The sequence below is a fragment of the Geospiza fortis genome, unplaced genomic scaffold (genome assembly GCF_000277835.1).
Source record: "Geospiza fortis unplaced genomic scaffold, GeoFor_1.0 scaffold2, whole genome shotgun sequence".
NCBI lineage: Eukaryota > Metazoa > Chordata > Aves > Passeriformes > Thraupidae > Geospiza > Geospiza fortis.
Window position 1 is genome coordinate 1,322,444 of NW_005054366.1, and position 20,965 is coordinate 1,343,408.

Genomic DNA, 20,965 nt, shown 5'->3' on the forward strand with positions numbered 1-20,965 from the left:
GTCCTGTTCTTCGGCACCGACCGCTTCGCCGTGACCACCCTGCGAGCCCTGCGGGCCGCCGGGTACCGCCCGGGCACGGGGGAGAGGGCTCTGAGAGGAGACAGGGCCGGGAGAGAGGGGCAGAGGGGACACGGGAGACGGGGACGTGAGGGAGGAGCCTGAGGGGGGAGATGGACCCTGAGGGGCGCGGAGCCTGAGGCGACACGGCCGGGGCCGGGGAGGGTGAGAGAGGGATGGGTACTGAGGGATGGGAGATGAAGGCTGGTGATGAGGCTTAGAGGTTATTGAGGGATGAGCTGGAGTCGCGCGGGAGGGACCGTGGGTTGGGCTGGGAGGATGGCAGAGAAGGGAGGGGGAAGGAGACTGAGCTTGGGACAGGGACCGGAATCATGGAGGCTGAGGGAATTGGCACAGGGGCACAGTGAGGGGTGGAGGTGACCCAGCCCTCGCCTCAGTCTGTTTGCACGACGCCTTCAACACCTTGTCCCCCCCCTAGGGAGCCCAGCGAGGACTCGCTCGTGTCCCGGCTGGAGGTGGTGACCCTGCCGTCCCGCCTGGCCCGGGACCTGCCCGTCAGGAGCTGTGCCAGGGAGCTCCAGCTGCCTGTGCACGAGTGGCCGCACACGGGACCCGCGGGGCAGTTTGATGTGGGTGTGGTGGCATCTTTTGGACGTCTTCTAAGCGAGGAGCTCATTCTGCAGTTCCCATAGTAAGTGTGTGGACAGGACATCTGTCACTGCTTTGTTAGCCAAGCTGCACTCTCGTTTTGGGGCAACATCTGTGACTTGGAGCAGGTGAGGTCAGCTTCCCTGGGTTCATATGCTTAGCCTGAGCCTTACTGTTGTCATGGTGTAATTCGGTGTTCTTTGACACATGGGTGTAAATTTATGCAAATACCCAGCAGAATGTTTGCCTTTATTCCTCACATCTCTTTCTGTGTTCGCTGAGAAACTGAAGTTTATATAGTGTGAATTTTCCTTCAGGTGCTTATTTAAGCCAGTAACCCATGAGAACGTATGAACAGATAGCAGTTTGCTGTAGTATACATTGCACTCCATTTACATGTGTTTCCAGTACCATTCCTGTTCTAACTTGTAAATATTTCATTCCAGTGGTGTGCTGAATGTCCATCCCAGCTGTCTCCCACGATGGCGTGGTCCTGCACCCATAGTCCACACGGTGCTTCATGGTGATAAGGTGACTGGGGTGACAATTATGGAAATAAGACCAAAAAGGTAGGTTTGGCGTCCTTTGCAGACGACTCACTGTTGCTGTGGCCTCTCAGGGCTTTAAATAATCACTGCTGAAGTCATCATTTAACTCATTCTACATAACCACAGTTTTTTTAATGTATGTAATTAAGGTTTTAAACACTTAAAAATGTTCATCTAACTGTATGAGATTTGCCACAATTACAGTATTTTATTAAGTGTGCAATTTGCGCTTCAGGCCTGTTCTCTAATTTTTAGTATTGTCACAAGAAACAGACAGAGAGCAGTCACACAGCTTTATCAATAGGCTTGATATGACAGGACAGAATGGTTTTCAGACTTCAGAGTCCCCTGTAACGTCCTGTAAGTGGACAGAAGACAAGAAATTACCTGTCTAGGCATGAGGAAGGTTATATGTTTTAGTTTCAGCCCAAGCTCTGGCTTAAAAGGCTTGTGAAAATACATTATTTAGTTACGTTTTCTTTCTGAGATGCTTGTCTAATAATAGATCTCAGGAAAATGTGAAGCAAATTTCATCTTAAGTAGTTCAGGTTGTTCCTTCTTAGATCTCATATTCTGAACTGTAAATTGTGTGTTCATATCAGTCTCAGCTTGCTGAAGAGAATCTTGCTGCCAAGATTGGTATTCTCTTCCTTGTTTTGTCTTGTGAACTAAACAATTTGATAATGTGAAATGACATCTGAAAAATAGTTTTAGAGGGGATAAAAAAGGATAATTAGCAACTGAGCTAATGTATTGAATGCAGACTTTTGAACTGCTAATTAAGCTTCAGCTTCTCCAGTAAGGTTGTATGTTTTCTGCCTTGCAGGTTTGATGTAGGTCCAATTATTAAGCAAGAAGAGGTCTCTGTTCCTCCCCACTGCACGGCACAGGAGCTGGAAGGGATGTTGGCAAAGATGGGGGCAAACATGGTAAAGTCCTGCCAGCTGTGTCACTTCTGACTGGTACTTTGCTTTTAACATGTGCAAACAGAACTCTTACTAATATTGTTCTGAGCTGGCTTCAAGTTTAGGAGGAGGATGATGTGAAACTTGGTGTTCGTGAGCACTTTGCCTTGCTGAGAGGAGAGCTCAGTGGTCTGTGATAAAGCGTCAGTGTCAATCCTCTGTGTTGTTGGTTTCTATTCAGTGAAGAACCCAAGTGCTGTCTGTGGAAACAGTGCAGGTTCTTTAATTTTAATTAATATCTGCTTTTTTATTTGAATAGTCAGCTTTTGATCTCTTCTGGAATTAATATCAGAGAAGAGATCATCCATAAAAAAGTAATTGCGTTTTTTTGTTGTGATTCAGTGGGAAGGCTGTCTTTACTGTCTCTGTGTCAAGGATACACATTTTCTGAACATACTGAGCCAATTTTCTAAAAGCTCACAGGACAGTTTCACTGTTGAAAAATTAAGTTTTACTTTGTTTATTATTGATTAAACTTAGCTTGACTAATATTCTGTACAAAATTTAATTTTGCAGCTGTTAGCAGTTTTGAAGAACTTGCCTGAAAGTTTAAAAAATAAAAAAGAGCAGCCAAAAGAAGGAGTAACATTTGGTAGGTACACATTGTTTTTAATGTGACTTGTTCATTTCTTCCTTGATCAGCAGGAAAATTGAAGTTTTTTTGCCATGCTGGGTTGTATTTTTTTTTTAGATTCATTTCTCAGTATGCTCTCTTCACTGCCTTCTCTGGCTTAAAAATGTCATCCAGGAGAAAAATGCTTCAGAATTCTTCAGACTTACTATATTAATTTTTTCCAGTTACTTGTACAATATCAAAATCACTATTGATGTCACAACATCTGAGTTTATTATTCTTCATTGTTGTAATGCAGACAGAAGGGTTAGAATGGTACTTATAAAAATGATACAAGTTTGCAGTGCAATGGGTATATAAAGAGAACAACTGAGAATAAAAAATAATCCACATTGAGGTGTTTACAAAATATTTTCTCCAGTTTTTGTCTGAGGTATCTTGAATTGATGGTAGGCCCACTATTGGTCAGGAAAAACTGAGGTTTAAAATAGGATGAAGTAGTACAGCTGTTTGCTAAAAGATGCAAAGCAAAATAAGAAGTCTTCTAATTCCTCTTTTCCCCACAGCTCCTAAAATCTCTATAGCGAAGAGCTGTATAAAATGGGAAGAGCAAACAGCTGCACAAATAATTCAGCTGCATCGTGCTATAGGAAGTATGGTGAGACTGGATTTTTTGGAACCCTTTTCTGTCCTATAGCATGGCTGAGTTTGGTGTAGATATTTTAACTAATCACTATACCTCAGTTTTAGTTATTTTAGCCTCTGTAACCTTGCATGTGTTCTAAAATCCTGGTCGTTTATCATTAGAGGTGGAATTAATGTGCAGGAGAATTTTCATGGACTTGATCCCAAGTGTGAAATCAGCTCAAAAATATTATATTGTTTCCTTAGGTCTGAGATTTTCCCTGATGTATTTGAGGAGATTTGGAATGCTGCAGTGACATCTCTGCATGGCAGTAAACAGTGCAGAGAGCCACAGTGAAGAGCTGTTGTAGCTAATTGCTTAACTCATTTCTGCACAGTCTAATGGTTTGAGTTGAGGAAGGGTAAGGAAAACTGAGTCTGAAAAGGAAAATCTCCTATCTAGACATACAGCTAAATTTTCCCTTGATGTTATTATCACAGGTATTTTGCCTGAGGAAAAAATAGCCTGGAAATGTGAAAACATTCTGAATATGTCATCTGTTTCTGTTTCCAGTTTCCTTTGCAGACACTCTGGAAGGGTACTACCATTAAACTCCTGGATTTTGTGGAAGTGGATAATATCCCTGGTTTTTCTGGTATTTACTCTTAAATTATTAAATTTTTTTAAACTATTTTCTTTAAGAGTCTGAGTGCCATGTGGGCCAAGGTGTGTGACTGATCAGGGCTTAGTGAGTGTTCATGGATCAGATATGGAGTAGTGCCAGAGAATGACTGTTCTGATTGTTTCTGTTCATTTGGTTATAATAAAACACAGAATACAATAAAATATTTTTCAGCAAAATAGTGGCTCAAGATGGTTATCATGCTTCAAAGGAACAGAAGTGGTTCAAACCTTTTCTGTACTTTTTGGCATAAAAATGCAGGATGACCTTTCTTTGCTTTTAGATCAAATACAGAATGACTGTGAAGTTGTTCCTGGTTCATTGTTGTTCCATAAAATGTCCCAAACATTGATAGCTCGCTGCAAGGTAGGCTTTCCCTATTTGTTTTATATTCACTGCCCTAAAGATGAGGTTTCTAGTATTTATGTGGTGCATAACTTTTGTTTTAATTGTCCATTGTTAGTCTCTGTACTAGTTTAGATCAGCACCAGATGTTATATTTGATACCTTAAACTTTTAATTTCCATTAACAGGCTTTGCACATTTGCAAGCAAGAATTCAACTTGTTAGCCTGTTAACATTGAATAAAATGTATTTTGTAAGCCACCCTATGGGACCTAAAGCTTTAAACATGGAAGGAGCTTACTGCCTTTTTCTGTTTGTTTTTGTTTTTAGGAAGGCTGGGTTGGAATCAAAACAGTTGTTTTAAAGAAGAAGCTTACAGCAGTTGACTTCTACAATGGATATATGCACTCTTGGTTCCAGCAGAATCCAAGAACAGTTCATCAGGAATGCAGATTTCAAACACTCAAACTTAGCACGGCAAAAAAGACTCTGAAAGAGAGGGGAATATTGGCGCAGGATATAAAGCAATAAATGTATTTTTTAATGTCTGTAAGTTAATATAAAATATTTCAAAGCCCACCTATAACATTCAACTTAATAAGGGGATTTCTTCCCATAGTGTTTGATCTTATTGTCATCTACATGTTTTCATGGTGGGTTCCTGAAGATACTACCTTTCTTTCCCCATTAAGGAAGAGAATCTCCATGAGTGCTGTAGATATTGAATAAATCCCTGTTTCCACTGTTGAGAAATAAATTTATTTTTATACAACATTTTCAGGGTTTTTTTTGGGACTTCGGTATAATTTTCTTCAGGGGTAAGTTTTGGACAATTACTTTAATCTGGAAATACTAAAATCCAGTGAACTTTTTTAATGCTCACTGAGACTTAGACTGTCTAGTTTGATATTCTTGTGGATCCTAAAATTTGCTTTCTATCCCTGCATTGAGGTGAATAACTTAGCTGGGAACATAAAAGAATCTTTCCCTGTCCATCATGATTTTCCTCCCTCTCTTTTCTTTTTTCATGTCCTGAAATACATCCCATTTAAAATTTTTGTGCCCTTCATCCAGAAAATTTATGTTCTGCTATTTCACTTTCTGATGGGAGAGGTTTTTACCCGATGAGGAGTTAATCTAATCCAAGATTTTCCTCAATCTGTCTTTGCTTAATGGCATATACAAGGAGTATTTCATGTCAAGAACCCCACAACTTGTGATTCTTACACATTTTTGTTTTAGAAGAGGTAATATAGCACTGAGCATAACAGCAGAGCAGACTGGCTGTATCTTAGGAGCTGTTTTAATATTTGCTAACTTTTCCCTGCTTTTTCTGAGTTCTACTGAAGTAAAAGCAAAAAAATCTAGAAAAATGTCATATCACAAGGATTAAAATGTTTCTGAAGAAGCATCTGTTAAAGCAGCTGCTGCAGTATTTTTCTTCTACTGCCATTAGATCATCAATTAATTGCCTCTGACAGGTTTTCCAAAACACATGGTCCTCCAAGAAATCCAAGCCTATGAATCAGAGTCAAAAACTGGAAACAACAGCAAGGTGGAAGTCAGGCTCCTGTAGAGAATTCCTGTTGTTCCTGACCGCAGACTCTGCAGTTTGTGCTGCAGGAATTCTAAATCTGGCAAGTTTGCTTCCAAGAAAATTACATATTTTTGTGTTTTGCTCCCTGCTACCTTTTGCAAGTGCAAGTTGTGGAGTCACTTTGTTTTTATTCTGTTCAGATCAGTCTGGAAATGTTAGTAATTGCTTTATGCCAATAGAAGGGTGGGTGGGTCAGTGAGTTTTCTGTGGGTTTGTGGGGATAGTGGGTGGTTTGGGAAGTTTTCTGGGGCTTGCTACCTCACTGTGTGGCAAAACCCCACCACCACAATTTAGAGGTAATTTTAAGCACTAATGATAAAGAGTATTGGACTTAAGTGTTAGTTAACTGGGACTCAACTATTTCAGTGTTTCAGGATCCAACTTTTCAGATATTCCAGGTCCTTAGGCCCTGGAAAATTAGTTCTTGTTCATTATAACCTGAGCAAAATGAACAGTGAGGCATGACTGCCGCAGGAAAAATACAGTGACAAAAGTTCAGGCAGAGTAGTCCAGGTTAAAGTCTTTTTGATAACCAAACTGCTAAATCAATAGTTTCTTCCTAGCAGTGACATGACGAAAATTCTTTTAACTCTTTTGTGTATCTCTCATCTTCAGTTTTAGGTCACATTCGGTGTGAGACCTATTGCTGGCAGACAATAATCTGGCTCTCACTAAAGCATAAAGCAACAGGAAGAGTTTGCCTGTGTTTCTGGGAAGTTTGAAGTGGCATGTGCCCAGAATCCCTGTAGATGGAGCTCGCTGCATCCCTTTTGGGTGAAAACCAAGGACAGCTGGACAGAAGATGGTGAAAATCTGGTACAGAATGCCTTCAGTTAGTTGTTTAATAGTGAATAATGTCTAAACCATATTTCAGCCAGGATCCCATGTACTTGTAATTTAATCTTTTGATCTGTGCAGAGTTTGCTATAAGGCTTCTTTTGTTTGCTGTGTGAGAGGTTATAAAAGATTGGACCGTTCTGAGTTGTTTAATAGCTAATGTCCTAGCTCTGAATATGCACAACTTTACCCAAACCATTTTATGGAGCAAAAGAAGGTAAGATTAATTTATTTTTTTGTGGAGAAAGTCTTTGGCATGCTATTTTTGGCATGGTAGAGAAGTTTTAAATGGAATCGGTGTTCCCCAGGCAGCTGTTAGCCAAAATGTCTCTTTGGAAACTTTGCTTTCACCTGGCTCTGCAGGGATTTAACTCAGTAAGTAATGAAAATCTGATTATTTTTGCAGAACAGACAAAACAAAAATGGGGCATTCACTGATGAGGTGTGGAATAGCATGTCAGGGTTGACTCTGGAACACAGACGCAGTGATTCGATCCCCAGTACCACTGATGGGGTTGAGTACAGCTACCCTGGCCATTGGAATGGGATCTTAGCAAAATAAAACAGCTGTTCTCCTCTCAGAGGAGAGAGGGAAAGCAACAGAGGTATTCACAGACCCAATGTCCACTATGGCTCAGTTTAATATCACTGGGACCAAATTATTGGCAGAACTGCAAAATATTTGGGCACCAGAAGGGCTCTGGTGTTGGATAAGGTATGATTTCATCATGGATTTCAAATAAATGTTAGTAGAGGGAGTGATATTTCCTAGGATGCTGGTGACTCACAATTAGATGCATCTGTTTCATGTTCCGCAACCTTACTACTCCCCCTGCTTCCTAGGAAACCTCTTTATTCCTGTTTTCTGAATACATTACAAATAAATAAAAAGTATAAGTGACTAATCAGAGAAGTACTTGAGCCTTTTGATAAAGTTGTTTGCAAAATCCCCTAATAATTTGCTGGTTGAGGCCAGACAAGAATCTCTCTCCTTTGTTTATCCTATCTGCTAGTGTCCTGGTAGCTTCTGGGAAGCAATAGTTTCCTTCAAAAACAGGAGGGATAGGTCACTAGATTTATCTGCGGGTTGGAAACTAAGTGACCTTAATGGGAGATGCTTTGCCATTAGCCACAAACCTGCCGATGTTTAGGAGCCAGGTCTCCTTCTTCAGCCTGTTCCTCAAGGTTGGTGGTCCAAAAGCTAAGGCCAAGGGAGGAGCTGAGTCCCAGCCTTCCTGCATTCCTCTAGCTGATGCTCTCTGATATGTGGGAGTGTGTGTTGGGTTTCAAGCTGCAGAAGGGCCACTGCCATACACTACCATAAACGCAAGCTGGAGGAGTCAACTGACACTGAACTGTAGCATAAAATTTGTGTGAGTAGCAGATGCCAGGACCCTGCAGTAGCTTTCCTCCTATATAAACTTTTCTTAATGTATTTGGGACGGTGGCTCATCAGTAACAGTGAAGTGTTAGCACTGAGTGGCGGTTATGTCATGGTTGTTTTCTGTTGGTAGTGCTTAAGCACCCGTGATGGAAACCTCTGTCTTGCTCTGTGTCCAACACAGTCTGCCAGAAGCCTCCTGGGAGAGCTCAGCGACTCAGTGAGTGCACAGATTAGTTTGTTCCTCCAAGTCAGTGCTAAGCTGCAGAGGGGGACATTTTGGGGAAACTTGGAGAGCTTCTGGCTGTTCCAGGCTGTAGGACCGTGACTATTTCAGTGCTGTTAAACACACATTTCTCCCCAGAAGGAAGAGCCCTGTAGTCTGCTGTGTTTGACTGGCAAGCCCACATGCAGCACAGGGATCAGATCCTGAGCCTGCTTTCATCCCTTTATCTCCTGGGTTTGTCTGTAGAAGTCATTTGTGTTACTTCACTCTCAAAGTGATGAAACAAAGTTTGGGATTTGGCTGTCTGTCTGCAGAGGAGGAGGGGAGCAGAGGGAAGAGACATTTCTCTGCATAAGCCAAGAGCTCTGTGGGAAGGTCCAAGCTAATGCTCCCCACTGGCCGCCTTGGCTCCAGCTCCTGCCAAGCCCTTGCAGCAGACTAGACACAAAAGAAAACACACTGAGTCTAAATTCATTGGTATGAAGAGGATGTGCCAGAGTATTCCACAGCTCTTCCTTTTCTGCTTGTCTTTGATAACTGTCAATTTGCATTAAAAAGTGGATTATTAAGGTGTTTTTTAACCTATTAAGGCGTAGTTCAGCCTGCCCTGTATCAGACCTGAGAACAAGCTTGCTAAACACTATTGAAAAATTCCCTTTGCCCTTGATGGGCACTGGACCTATAATGGCAGCATAGGCCTATAACTGGCTTCATATTCGTAGGAGGGGATTAGGTAGCAGAGGGAGATCCATGTTGGAGCACATGTTTGAATTCCAGTTTGCATCCAAATGCACTGCCCACCTTTTTATGATCTCTCTTGGTGAGAGTTTTGGTGTCAGAGACTTTCTGGTTTGTTTGCACCCAAAATTTTATTGCCGGTGTTTGCCTGTAAACACAAGGTGTCTTCTGTGCTGTGAGGTCCTTGATTTCACTCTAGGAAGGGTGGGGGCTGGAAAGGACAATTTAATAGGTCACTTGGAGAGGGATCACTGACCCCTTCTGTGGCCAGCTGTACCTTCAGCTAAGAGCAGCCTCTTGCCAGCTCCTTATGGTCACCGCTGCTGAGTGTGGAGGGAAGCCCATCTTCTCCCTATCTCCACCCAGCGCTGCTCTACGTTGCCTGGTTTCCTATTATCCTTAAAGCACAAATTCCCAGCCCTCCTTTCCCTCTGTCTTGTGCCACTCCTTAATTCATCCCTGCCCAGACCCTGCTGCTCTGATTCTCCCAGAACCATTGCTGACTCTCCACTTGTCAAGCTGGGGAGAGATTCCCTGACTGCAGCATGCCATGGCCAAATCCTGGAGCTGCAGGAGAACCAGGCATCCACAAAACCCCTCACCCATATCCAGGATCAGTCTCACACTGATAAAGTTGTGACCTGTTTGTGAATAGAAAGATTAAATCCTGCAGGTTATTCTTTGCTCAGCTCTACATGTGGTTTTATTTACGTGGGCATTTCAAACACAAAAGTGACACACATTGTCAAAGTTACAAAATTACTTTTTTTATTAACCTACCCTATCAAAGAGCATAGATTTTCTTGTCAAACAATGCAAGAAGCAAGAGAAAACTTATCTGTATCTACATGGAGCCTACAAATCCACATGGCTTCTCTGTGCTATTGAGCATGTGAGTTCTTAGAAATGCAGCTGCCAGTAGTTTAGCTTGAATACAGTAATTCTAAAACAAGCTAGAAATAAATAAAATACTTACATTTCAAGTACAAAACCTTGCAGTTGAATTCAGTATGAGGAAATCAGTTTGTTCCTTTTCATGTTACCAACTACTGTACAGGTACTTGGGCTGGCAAAGTCTGCAGATGCAGAACAGAAGAACGTTTTATGTACATGACTTAATTGAATCATATGTTTAGTCTTCTCTTTAGGCTATCATGTGAAGCTGTTTAATGTCAGGCAGAAAGAAGATTTTTATGGATGCATTTAATAAGACACAAACTCACTACCTCTGCTGGCCCCCAGTTCTTGCCTTACATCTTTTCTTTCTGGTGGGGGAAAAAATTGGCACCTTAATTATGTCTCATAAATAATGACACCTACCAGCTTTCAATTACATTATTTAGCAGGTTGATGTTACTTTCAAATTAAATTTAATTGAGCGTGAGTGACTTTACCAATGCTCCTATACAGCTCTAGTAGGTGGGACGTTGACCTGTCATCGGGATCCTGGCTTGGTTGTTACGGCGGCTTGCCGGTGGCCTCTGGTACACAGGGCTTTGCCCTGGCAGAACCAGGATGGACTGCTGGCCTGAGTCCCTCGGAGACTGCTGACTCCAGTCCCTCGGAGTCTGCTGGCTCCTGGCCCAAGTTCCTCTGAGACTGGAAGATGCTTTGCTCTGTCGCGCTCCTCTCTGAGCAGGTGAAAGTCAACCCAATGCCGACATCGCTCTTCATGATTCTGGATGTGCCATCAGAAGTGCCATCAAAACACCTGCCCAGGGCGATTTCCTTGGCAATCCTCGGGTCTTGATCAGTGACTGTGTAGATGCCGTAGTTGTGTCCCAGCGGGTCAAGAGGTGCCAGCATTGTGTACTCACTGGTGTCGTTGTTGGTGGCCATGGGGAGGTGGTTCACCAGGTACTCGTGGAGCATGCTATTGACGCTCACTCGACGGCAGTTGCCTTGTGGGATCACTTTGACGAGTGTGCGATCCACGCGGTCCTGGTCGAAGAGCATTCCGCTGCACTTGAACTCCAGGCAGGCTGCTGACACGTCCCGCTGCTGGGGGTCACGGATGCTGCGCACGTCCCGGATGCCGTAGAGCTTGCCAATGGTGCGTGGGTGTGTCCCACCCATGTTACGAGATCTTACATTCACTTCTTGGGGTCCGTTTATTTTTACTTTAATGTAGCAGGCTCTAAATTCCATGGGCTTGGGCCACCATGCCAGGTAGTCATCGGTCCAGCTCATGAGGTCATCTTCACTGAAGGGAACAGTATTGAAGTCATACCGGTCTCCTTCTATCCTGTAAAACCTGAAGTGAGCAGCACTGTGTGGAGCTTCCTCGCATTCACTGAGGTTTTCATAGGCATAAATAGGGCCATTGTTCTCTTCTGGGGAATTAGGGCTTGGCTTGGCCATGTTAATGCTGAATGCTGTTTTCTTGATGTTGGGGTCCTCGTGGTCTGTCCTCCTGTAGTTAAGCTTGTTGAGGTATGGCTGTGGGACCCCAATAGCAGCAGGGTTGAGTTTGGGAGCAGAGGGCACAGCTTCAAGCTCTTCACCCCCCATGCTTGCCAAGATGTAAGCTCCATAGGCTTCGGGGTTTTGCTCATCGCAGAAGGCGGGCACACAGGCGCCGTTAGGACCAGTGACTACGCTCTCAAAACGGCCCCATGCTCTGGGGTTGGAGGAGAACCCTGGTTCTGGCTCCAAGTTTATAATAGAAATCACAACCCCTTGGATCTGCTCGCTTTGCAGAAATCGCTCACTTCTGTAGGCTCGTACTTTGACGTAGCACCGTCTGCTCTCAGGGACATCCAGGTTAAAAAGACGCCTCTCTTTGATCTCCATGTTCCCAACCAAAAAGGTTCTCTCCTCCCTTTTGCGCCGTGTGCTTTTCTCAAGGTTGAAGTCTCCTTCTTCCTCCCATAACCCTGTCTCTGGGTTCAGGGACCAAAGCTTCATCTCTTGCACGTGCTCTGGCATCTTGACCTGAGCAGCATCCAAATGAACCTTCACCTTTTCTGCATTGAGGGACTCCATGCCCTGTTCATCTGTGAAGTCCACAGAAAACATGCCGTATGTGCGGAGAGGAAATACGTCTCCTTCCTCATCTACAAAGTTCAGGTCACTTTGTGTCACAGGGGCTGTAGAGATGTTTCTTGGGTCCAGAAATGTCACACTGGCTTTCACTTTGCCACTGTAGACCTCTCCATTTTTCCTATAAAATGCATTGGGAGGAATTTCTAATTCAGCAATTGGATCATCTTCTTCCATTTCCCCCAAAGAAATCACATTGGTTTCGGTGGATTCCAGTGTAACAGGGGCTTTCTTTCTCAGTAGCTTGATCTCATGAAATACAGCACCTCCATTTTCCTTGAAGGCCAGAACTTTTGTTGTGTTCACAAACTTCTGCAGCCGGTCCACGAAAGTTAGAACCAGTCTCTCCATATCTGCTGGGACGTGGATGGAGAAGGTTCCCTTGTAGCCAGTCATACTCACTCTCTTGTTCCCCATGTAGATGTGGCCAAACCTCAGTGGCTCACCATTATCTGCTGCTGTGGCTCTGCCTCGAACCATTATTTTGGTCTCAGTGCATGTTTTACAACCACATTCAATGATGACTTTAGTAGGGAGCGTGTAGCCATCGCAGGAGATGTCCCTGGTTTCCATCTTGGATACCCCACAGCAGTAGGAGACATTGTCCTTACACCTAAGTCCCTTATCCAGCTTCCCCACACAGGTCTTTGCTGGGCACTTGCCCACATCGTAATAGAAGGAGTTTGTTGCTTTTTGGAAGCAATCATGAGGAAGTCGGATGAGGTGGCTTTGGGGTTGGGAGTCACAGGCTGCCTCTTGTCTTCCTGTTGAATAGGATTTCTTAATGAGCAGCATGAAATAATTGTACAGTTATCACTATGTTGTCTGAAACCTCAGAGCTAAACATTGCTTCTAAAAGCAATGAGGTTTTTGCAGGATTTTGGTGAGCTGGTTAACTCATTTCAGTGAAGCAAGTAGCTCAGCTTTAGCTTTAGGACCCTTATTAAGAGATGTTTGCAGGATCCTCCCTGCTCCTGCTTATCCACTTTGGTTATCCTCAGCTACATGCTCTGAGGCTGTCTGGCTTTTTGACTATGGCAAGACTAGAATATATCCCAAGACTTTAAAAACAACCCTAAACAAGCAGAAATATTCCCATGTCAGGCAGCAAGTACAATGAGAAATCTCCTGACAGGAGCAGGTTGAGGTTGATAGGCCACCTGCAATCCAGAACTCTGGTTTGTAGGGAGTGTCTGTTTCATAACCAGCTCACTAAAGCTTGTCTGCAAACAGATGAATGACATAAACCTCAAGAATTTTTCCTGTGACTTTTCTTTACCAGATGTGTAACAGTTTCTGGTTCCTGCATGCCAACACCTCCCCAGCTGCTTGGAGAACATGAGGCACATTTTCTCTTACCTATGACAGCCAGCTTGGCAACTTGGGACTTTGCCGACCCCCCGTCACTGCTGGCCTTGCAGAAATACTCTCCTGACTGTTCTCTCTTCAGGTTCTTCAGAATCAGGTTGTTTTTATATTTGTACAAGGAGGGATCCAGCAGTGAGCCATTGTGGTACCTGCCAGGAACAGTTAAGGGACAGAGACTGACTATCTGGATGGAGCACAGCTATGGCCTAATCCTGCATCCTACTATGTGGATTTTGCCAGATTTTCTGCCTCAGTTTCCCTGGGATTTTAGTTTGGCTAAGTGGCATCACCTAAAAATTTTTCCCCTACTTGTGGCAGTACTGCAATGTGGCTGCTGGCTGCTGGACAGCTGGCAGGGAGGCAGAGCTGCCAGTTGTGTCTGATGAGGTTTTTAAACTCTGTGTATTTTTCCGGTGAATCCCTCAACAGATGACATTCCTGTGCCATCTTGAGGAAACCATCACTTGCAGCCATCAATTCTCAGCGCATTTAACTGTTTTATAACTAAATCCCCCAAATTATGGAGATGGTAAGGAGATAAAACTGGCATCCATGGGACAGCTAAGACTTCTGGCAGATCAAATTCAAGCTCCTTACCAGAGGTAGCGGTCAGGAGCTGGGCTCCCTCGGGCGTCACAGCAGAGTGACACACTCTGTCCCACTCTCCTGGCTTTGTCCTCAGGGCTCCTGAAAACATAGGGTTTGCCTGCAGGAGAAGGAAAATGCCATCTCATTACTCTTCCTCTCATAAAACCACAGATTATTTCCGATGCCTGCATAAAGCTTCCTGCATCCCCCGTCTTTGGGGCTACCTGATCGGTGCAGCTGCACTTGGATCGCCAGGTTTCTCCGGTTGCTCTCAGGCACAGTGACAGTCGCTGTTGCATATTTGGCTTTCTTTATTTTAAGGGTGTTTTTGCCATCAGGACAAACCCCTGGTATCCTAAACATGCCTCTGTTATCAGCCATTGTCAACAGCTTGAGTTTCTTGGCTTGCAGGTAGACCCGGGCATCGGCAGCAGGTGACCCATCCTCGAGAGACACCTTCCCATGCAAGGTGGCATCCTCACACATGCAAGTGTCACAGTCAGCATTGACATGGCCCATGGGGCAGGTGATGTTGCAGGCTGGAAGAGAAGCAGACAGGTCAAAAAATAGCCCCAAGTCCCCACAACACTCACAGTGTGTTCTTGCATCTGCTTTTAATTTAGATGCAATAAGGCAAGTACTGCATAAGGAGTAAATTGTATCCAAAACATATTTTTCCTGATTACCCACAGCTGTGCATTAGAAAGGCAGGGACGATGTCATTTTGAACCTGACAATTAGTAGAAAGCAGCCACGTGGATATAATTACAGCTAGGAACTGTTATTTACCTTCCCCAAAGGGCTGAATTTCAGGGGAATTTGAATCCAGATCGCCATGTGAGCTCTTAGCTCAACCCTGGCAAGTTTACAAATTCAATGTCATAAACTTTCTAGGTTTCTGTTACCAGTGTATGCTCAGAAGTTGTGATTTTGGTCTATCCCAAAAGCTGTCTTCCCTTATTCAATGGTATCCTGGCTTGGGCAGAATGTGGGATAATTGCCATTACCCGATAGGTTTAACATTTGGGCTCACAAGTATTATTCAATTCTCATTTACCTATAGTGATTAATCCTAAATAATAATCTGTCTTTTCTCAAGGCTCAGGTCATTACTTTTACAATCACAGAGCGTCCCTGTACAGGAACTATCTGATACTTCAAAGATGAAAATAAATGTAAGAAATCAGTGAAAACCTGAAACAACTTTTCTGCACAAAACATATTTTCAGAATTTTTTCAGAATTATTTGGTTAAAAGGAGATTATAAGAATAATATAATTAATTACAAGCCCCTTCAGCTGGGACTATGGCAATTTGATATTCCTGAATCATCTCTTTCCTGGAGGTTTTATGGAGACAGCTGTCTGCAGTCACTGATTCTACCTTGAGTGCTGCTGTTATAAAGAGATTAATGGGATTTTTTTCTATATCCCCAAGATATTGTGAATCCCTGTTATCTTTCTGTTTGGCTATAAAGTCTCCCTGCTCTGCTCTTTGCACTCTCCAGCCCTGCTTGGAAATCACTAAATTCTGTCAAAGGAGAGAAAGATGGTTAAATGACAGCAAAGGGAGTTCAACACCTGGGCAATGGTGAGACCACGACATCCTCCCCTGCCCATAAGTGAGTTTAGAGGAGCACCTGCGCAAACATGTCCAATGCAGAGCCGCCCTTCCTCAGTTGCTTCATTACAGTGCACGCCCCAGAGGCGCTCAGCCAGGCAGGATCTGGTGCGCTTCTGCACCCCGGTTTGGCCACACTTGGCTGAGCACTCGCTCCATTTCGACCATGGAGACAAAAACCTTTTTGAATCTTGCACCAGTGGACCTTGAATAACATCAGTGGTTTGTTACTGAGATGCATATTACACATAGAGCTGCCCAAAAATGGGCAGTTGGGTTTTAGCAGCTTCTATAGAGCTCAGACTATACATTTGGATATTACGTACCACATGGATTAAACAAACTCAGAGCATGTTCAGGGAATTAAAACATGTTCAGGGAGCTGGGAATTAAAGCATGAGAAGGCGTCTGAAGGCTTCTGACTTAATTCCCCGCAGGCTTCCAAATTCAGGATGATTAAGATAAACCCAGAGGGAGCAAAGTGCAGGCAGCTGATGCTTAGTGTTGAATAACTTTGGCTTAAGGAAATCAAACACATATTCTCATTTAAAAGTTGTTTGGGGGACAACACTTGTCTGTTTCAAATGTGGTTAAATGTTTAAATAGAAGGTAAAATGGTTAAATAGTTACAAAAAAAGGGTAAAATTGTTGGTATAATCATGTTGAATGTCTTTAACCAAATTTCAACATATGTTTTCTATAGGGGCAACGTGTGTCCTATTGTGAGCACCACTTTTACTGAGTGCAAACCAGAAGCTTAAGATGCTACTGAGCAGGCTGAACATGTCGGGAGCCAGCTGATTGGTAAACCAGAAAATTTACAAAACACATTGGGAGTTTAATATGAGGTTATATTTTTAAAGGAATTTCTTTAAATGGGCTACTAGATGTTATTAATTTAAGCTACTTTGAATGGATGAGATCCACTCCAAGTCTGTGGTTTGGGCTTTTTAAAAAATGACAGTGTTCTAATAATGTTTATGAGGGTGCACTAGTGACTAAAGTTTCTAAAAATGAAGTTTCTTGGAAATGTGTGCTATGTCATCTCCCATACCTATTCTTCCACACAGCTTGTAATTGAGCAGGTTGATTTGTTTCCTAGAAAGGCAGACAGGCACAGGGCTGGACTGTTCAAATTGTGAATGGGTGTTTGAAAACAATCCTGGCTTATAAAAGCAGATGGGTGGAAAAGACCCTTTAAATGAGAGCAGATATGGGAGCATCATGTCTGGCTTGGAGCGAGCACTTGGCTTAAATGGGCAGGGTTTTAATCTGTTGGCACATCAGCATCTCTAGTTCAGCATCCCAAGTAGTGGGATCCATGACTTATTTAGTAATTTGAGGCATGCAGGAGGAGGTGGGATGGGGACAAGGTCACATCCTGTGAATAAATGCCTATTTGTGCTTGCCCCAGGCAAAAAATGAGTGTGCAACAGATTAAAGCAGGATCTCAGCAAGATCCTAAGCTTGTTTGGGATCAGCTGCTTTAATCTGCAGGGCTGGTGATGATAGGAAATGAGCAGGGAAATCCCGTGGAGGAAAATGGCATTATATGGCTCTAAGTAGCGTTTTGACAGCAGAAAAAGCAGAACATGGAGGATGAGGGAGAAGCTGAGGGATGGAGCGTTGGTGGGGATGTGGGAAGGGACAGGGCTGGCCCGTGGCGCCGGCCAGCAGGAACGTACTGCGTCTGACATAGGTGAAGGTGGGGTCTCCCCGGCGAGAGCTGCTCCTCGTACCTGTGGGCAGAGGGATGATTCAGGCAGGGTTTGCCAGGCAGGGAGCCAGCCCCAGTATCACTGCCTTGTGCCATCCACTTTCAGGGGAAAACTATTTTACTGGTGGGCTTCAAAAAAATACCTCTCAGCAAGTGGAGGGGACCTCTCAGTGTCCATGGTTTTGGTGCTTTGATTCTTCCCAGTGGCTAAGAAAGCTGCTGGGAGGTGGGCAGAAGGCTGGGGAAATCCCCAAATCCTTCAGCATGGTCAGCCCTTTAAATTTCAGCCTACTAAAATTTAAATTCTGAGCTCTGGACAGTAAAGATGAGAGGTCGGGGCATCTCCCAGAGATTAATGAGCAGAGTGGGCTCTGCAGGTTAATTAATTCCCCACAGGCTTTAATTCTGAAGGAATGGTGTCACAAACCGCCCAGGGTGTGGGGACAGGCTGGGCAGGGTAGAGGCAGGTCAGAGCATGTGCTGGCCCATCCCTGGGCTCTTCTCACCCTCCCAGCCTGCGCGTGCCTCCCGCAGGAGCTGGGGCTGTGGTCACACGTTGACCTTCCCTTTTCCAGGAGAGGAGCCAACAGCATGTGTCAGTGATAGCCAAAACCCTACAGGAGGTTGTGGATGATTAACATTTATTCCATTGCCTAAATCATAGAATCATAGAATGATTCTAACCCTAAATGTCCTCTTCTACTCAAATAATACTGGTTAGTTGTAAATTGTTGGGAAAATTGTCCAGTGAGGAAAATCCACCCAAGGTGGGAATTAACTTACTCTCCAAGCTGAGCATTACCAGCGGGCTGAAGGTTCTCTGTCCTATCTGGACCCTGCTGACGGCTGGTTTCAGAATCCTTTGTCCTAAGGGTCAATAAATGAAAGAATAAATTATATTCAAGGAATTGGGCATCCTTAGGGTCAGTATCACAGCTTTCCCACTGGACTGTGGCTGGTTACAGCTCCTGTAGGATGCAGTGCAGGAGATGCCAAGAGAAGGACATAATGGTTATGTCCCACAGCATCACTGCAGCTCAGATGTGATACATATTTTCTATTTCCCTTATCACCCAGAAAAACTTTTTTGTACTTCCTTTGTTGGAGCAGTTCAGATCAACTAATCTTTTTATGGCTGGAGAGATAAAATATGTCCTTCCTGTGCATGCACAAGGAAAAATTAATCCAAGGTGGATAATGTTGGTTGTTTTTATGGGACAAGAGCTGGTTTCTGAACTTGCTGGCCACCTGCATGCCTGAGGGGAGCTGATGGCCATGGCTGGTTCCTGGGGTGCTTGCTGGAAATTGGGAAGCTAAGCCCCAGCACCAGCTCTCCCCTGTGCCCAGCTCTGTCCCTGTGCTCCTCTGGCTGCAGACTGGACACTATGGGATCTCAGAGACAGCAGGCAGGGATGGTCCTAGCATGACCAGTGGGCTGGGGAGCTCATCCCTGGTCAACCAGAAGCTCAGTGACTCGCAGACAGGCTTCGCTCAAACTCTGGGGGCTGGATGGGAGCCAGTCCTTGCGTGGAAGTTGTCTGGCCGGGCAAACGCCGCAGTGACCCAGAGCAGCACCCGGCATCGATGTCGGGCTGTGTCTGCTGCCTCAGCGGCTGCCAACAGACATGCCTGCACTGGCGTGGGCAGGGGACAGAGCAGTGACCAGAATGGAAACGTTTAACCTTCACCTAAAACAGACGTGGCTCCCCAGAGGAGGAGGAGGATCCAGCCTTTCATGGTGACCATCGCTGTCTCCAGAGGTGACCAGGGGATTCCTGGAGTTTCCGCAGCCGTCCCACGCTTTCCCCAGTTCTGCAGAGACAAGCCCAACTGTGTCAAAGCTCACCCAGGTCCTGCTGCTTTTGGGGAATTTCTCCCAGGCTGAACCACTCCAAATCATGCCACAGGGGCACTTTTACCCCCTCTTCACCCACCCCCGGCAGCTCTTCATTTACCTCCCCAGTGGGGAGCAACAGGGGCTCCACATCTGTGATTGCATCCCCCCTGCTTCTCACATCTGAGCCCAAATCTATTTTGCAGAGCACTGCTTTGTAACAGCATCTCCTTAACATGCCTAGGAACAGCTTAAATACTTCCGCAGGGATCTCTCACAGCCCACGCAGCTCTGGAAGCCCCCCAGCACCCAGATCTGCTCCCCGCAGGAGCAGGGAGAGCCCCATGCCTCCATCCCTCTGCCTGCAAACTGGGCATAGTGTGAGGATAGCATCTTATCCCAGTACATCCCAGAGTGTGAGGAGAGGGAAGGCTCTTGAGCACTTCTGAAAGCAGAAAAACCCATGCAGAAGCCAAGTCTTTCCTGCAAATGTAGCAAGAAGCTCAGTATTTTCCTTTTCCCACAGGCACAGATATGAGACTGAGGCTTTGTCATTCTTCACCAGCTCAGCCACTTCAGATTTTGTTTTCAGTGAGTCCATTTGCCCTAGAGCATCAAGTATTTGGGTATTTAATTTCTGAAAGTACCTGTGAAGCTGGTGTTATCCCTAGTGACACCAGCTGGAATTCCAGGTGCTTTATTTTATGCACCCTAAATTAATGAACTGGGAGGAGGGGAAAATATTGCCCCAGCCATTTGGTGCCTCAGTTTACACATAAAATGGGGCTGACAAAGAGCAGTCACTTGCGAGAACACTTATTTGTAAGTGGTACTAACCATCCCCTCTGGGACCAGCGAATGTGGGACTAGGAAATACTTTGATTATGGCTCAGCAAATCCCAGTCAAGCAAAAATAACAAGCAACACATGAGCAGTGTTTTGTGGGCTTACGGTGGGGTCGTGAACTCGCAGCCAGACAATAACCAGGAAAAAATTAATCCTGTTTCCCACTTGGCAACTATTTTTGGAGCTGACTGCAGCTTGTTCAGCACTGGGTTTGGGATTGGGATACATCCCTCTGTACCCAGATACACGATGCTAAAAAAGGGGGGTTCAAGCAGCCGGGTCTTGGCAGCAGGGAGGGTTTGGAGCTGCCTGTGTCCCCTGTCTGGCAGGGGGCTGTGCAAGCCAGCGCGGGACAGAGCCGCGGGAGATGAAACAGCCCCACGTGAGCAAAGCCCCCCCAGACCCCCGCTCCAGCTGTCCTGTAACCCTTCCCCCAGCCCATTAGCTGGGACGAGGAAGGGAGAAGCGGGACGCAGGGAACCGCATCCCCATCGATGTTTTTCAGCCTCTGTGCCGTCATGTGCCCATTAATTAATTTCCACCTCACCTTCAATCACAGCCACTCTTAATTACGTCGCCTTAACACAAAAGAATTCTATAACTACTATCTGCCACAGAAGTGAAAACAGCAGGATTGGGGTTTTTTAATCTTACCTAAAAAGCCATAAAACCCCACTTAAGGAGAGTCCCGTCTTCCCGCCACAGAGCCGCCAGCCGAGCTGTGATCCGCGGGCGAGACGAGGGCTTGTCAGCTGCGTGGGCAGGG

General features: G+C 44.8%; 2 protein-coding genes across 2 annotated transcripts; one reads left to right on the forward strand and one right to left on the reverse strand.

Moving 5' to 3' along the window:
- On the forward strand, nt 1–5,179 carry MTFMT (mitochondrial methionyl-tRNA formyltransferase; the record flags this gene model as incomplete). The annotated part of the gene is made up of 9 exons (XM_005424239.2): nt 1–62; nt 497–709; nt 1,113–1,235; nt 2,041–2,143; nt 2,696–2,771; nt 3,320–3,411; nt 3,952–4,033; nt 4,344–4,426; nt 4,736–5,179. Coding segments are annotated over 9 exons (1,035 nt in total), but the record flags the coding sequence as incomplete, so codon positions are not given.
- A 4,706-nt stretch (nt 5,180–9,885) lies between these two features.
- Nucleotides 9,886–20,965, reverse strand: CILP (cartilage intermediate layer protein). Its single transcript, XM_014308348.2, has 10 exons — nt 20,854–20,965; nt 19,208–19,331; nt 18,303–18,386; nt 17,488–17,541; nt 15,822–16,007; nt 14,407–14,721; nt 14,192–14,300; nt 13,586–13,743; nt 10,768–12,990; nt 9,886–10,712 (listed from the first exon to the last, which is right to left on the reverse strand). The coding sequence occupies exons 2-10, from the start codon at nt 19,263–19,265 to the stop codon at nt 10,597–10,599; spliced, it is 3,303 nt and encodes a 1,100-aa protein (XP_014163823.1). The 5' UTR covers nt 19,266–19,331; nt 20,854–20,965; the 3' UTR covers nt 9,886–10,596.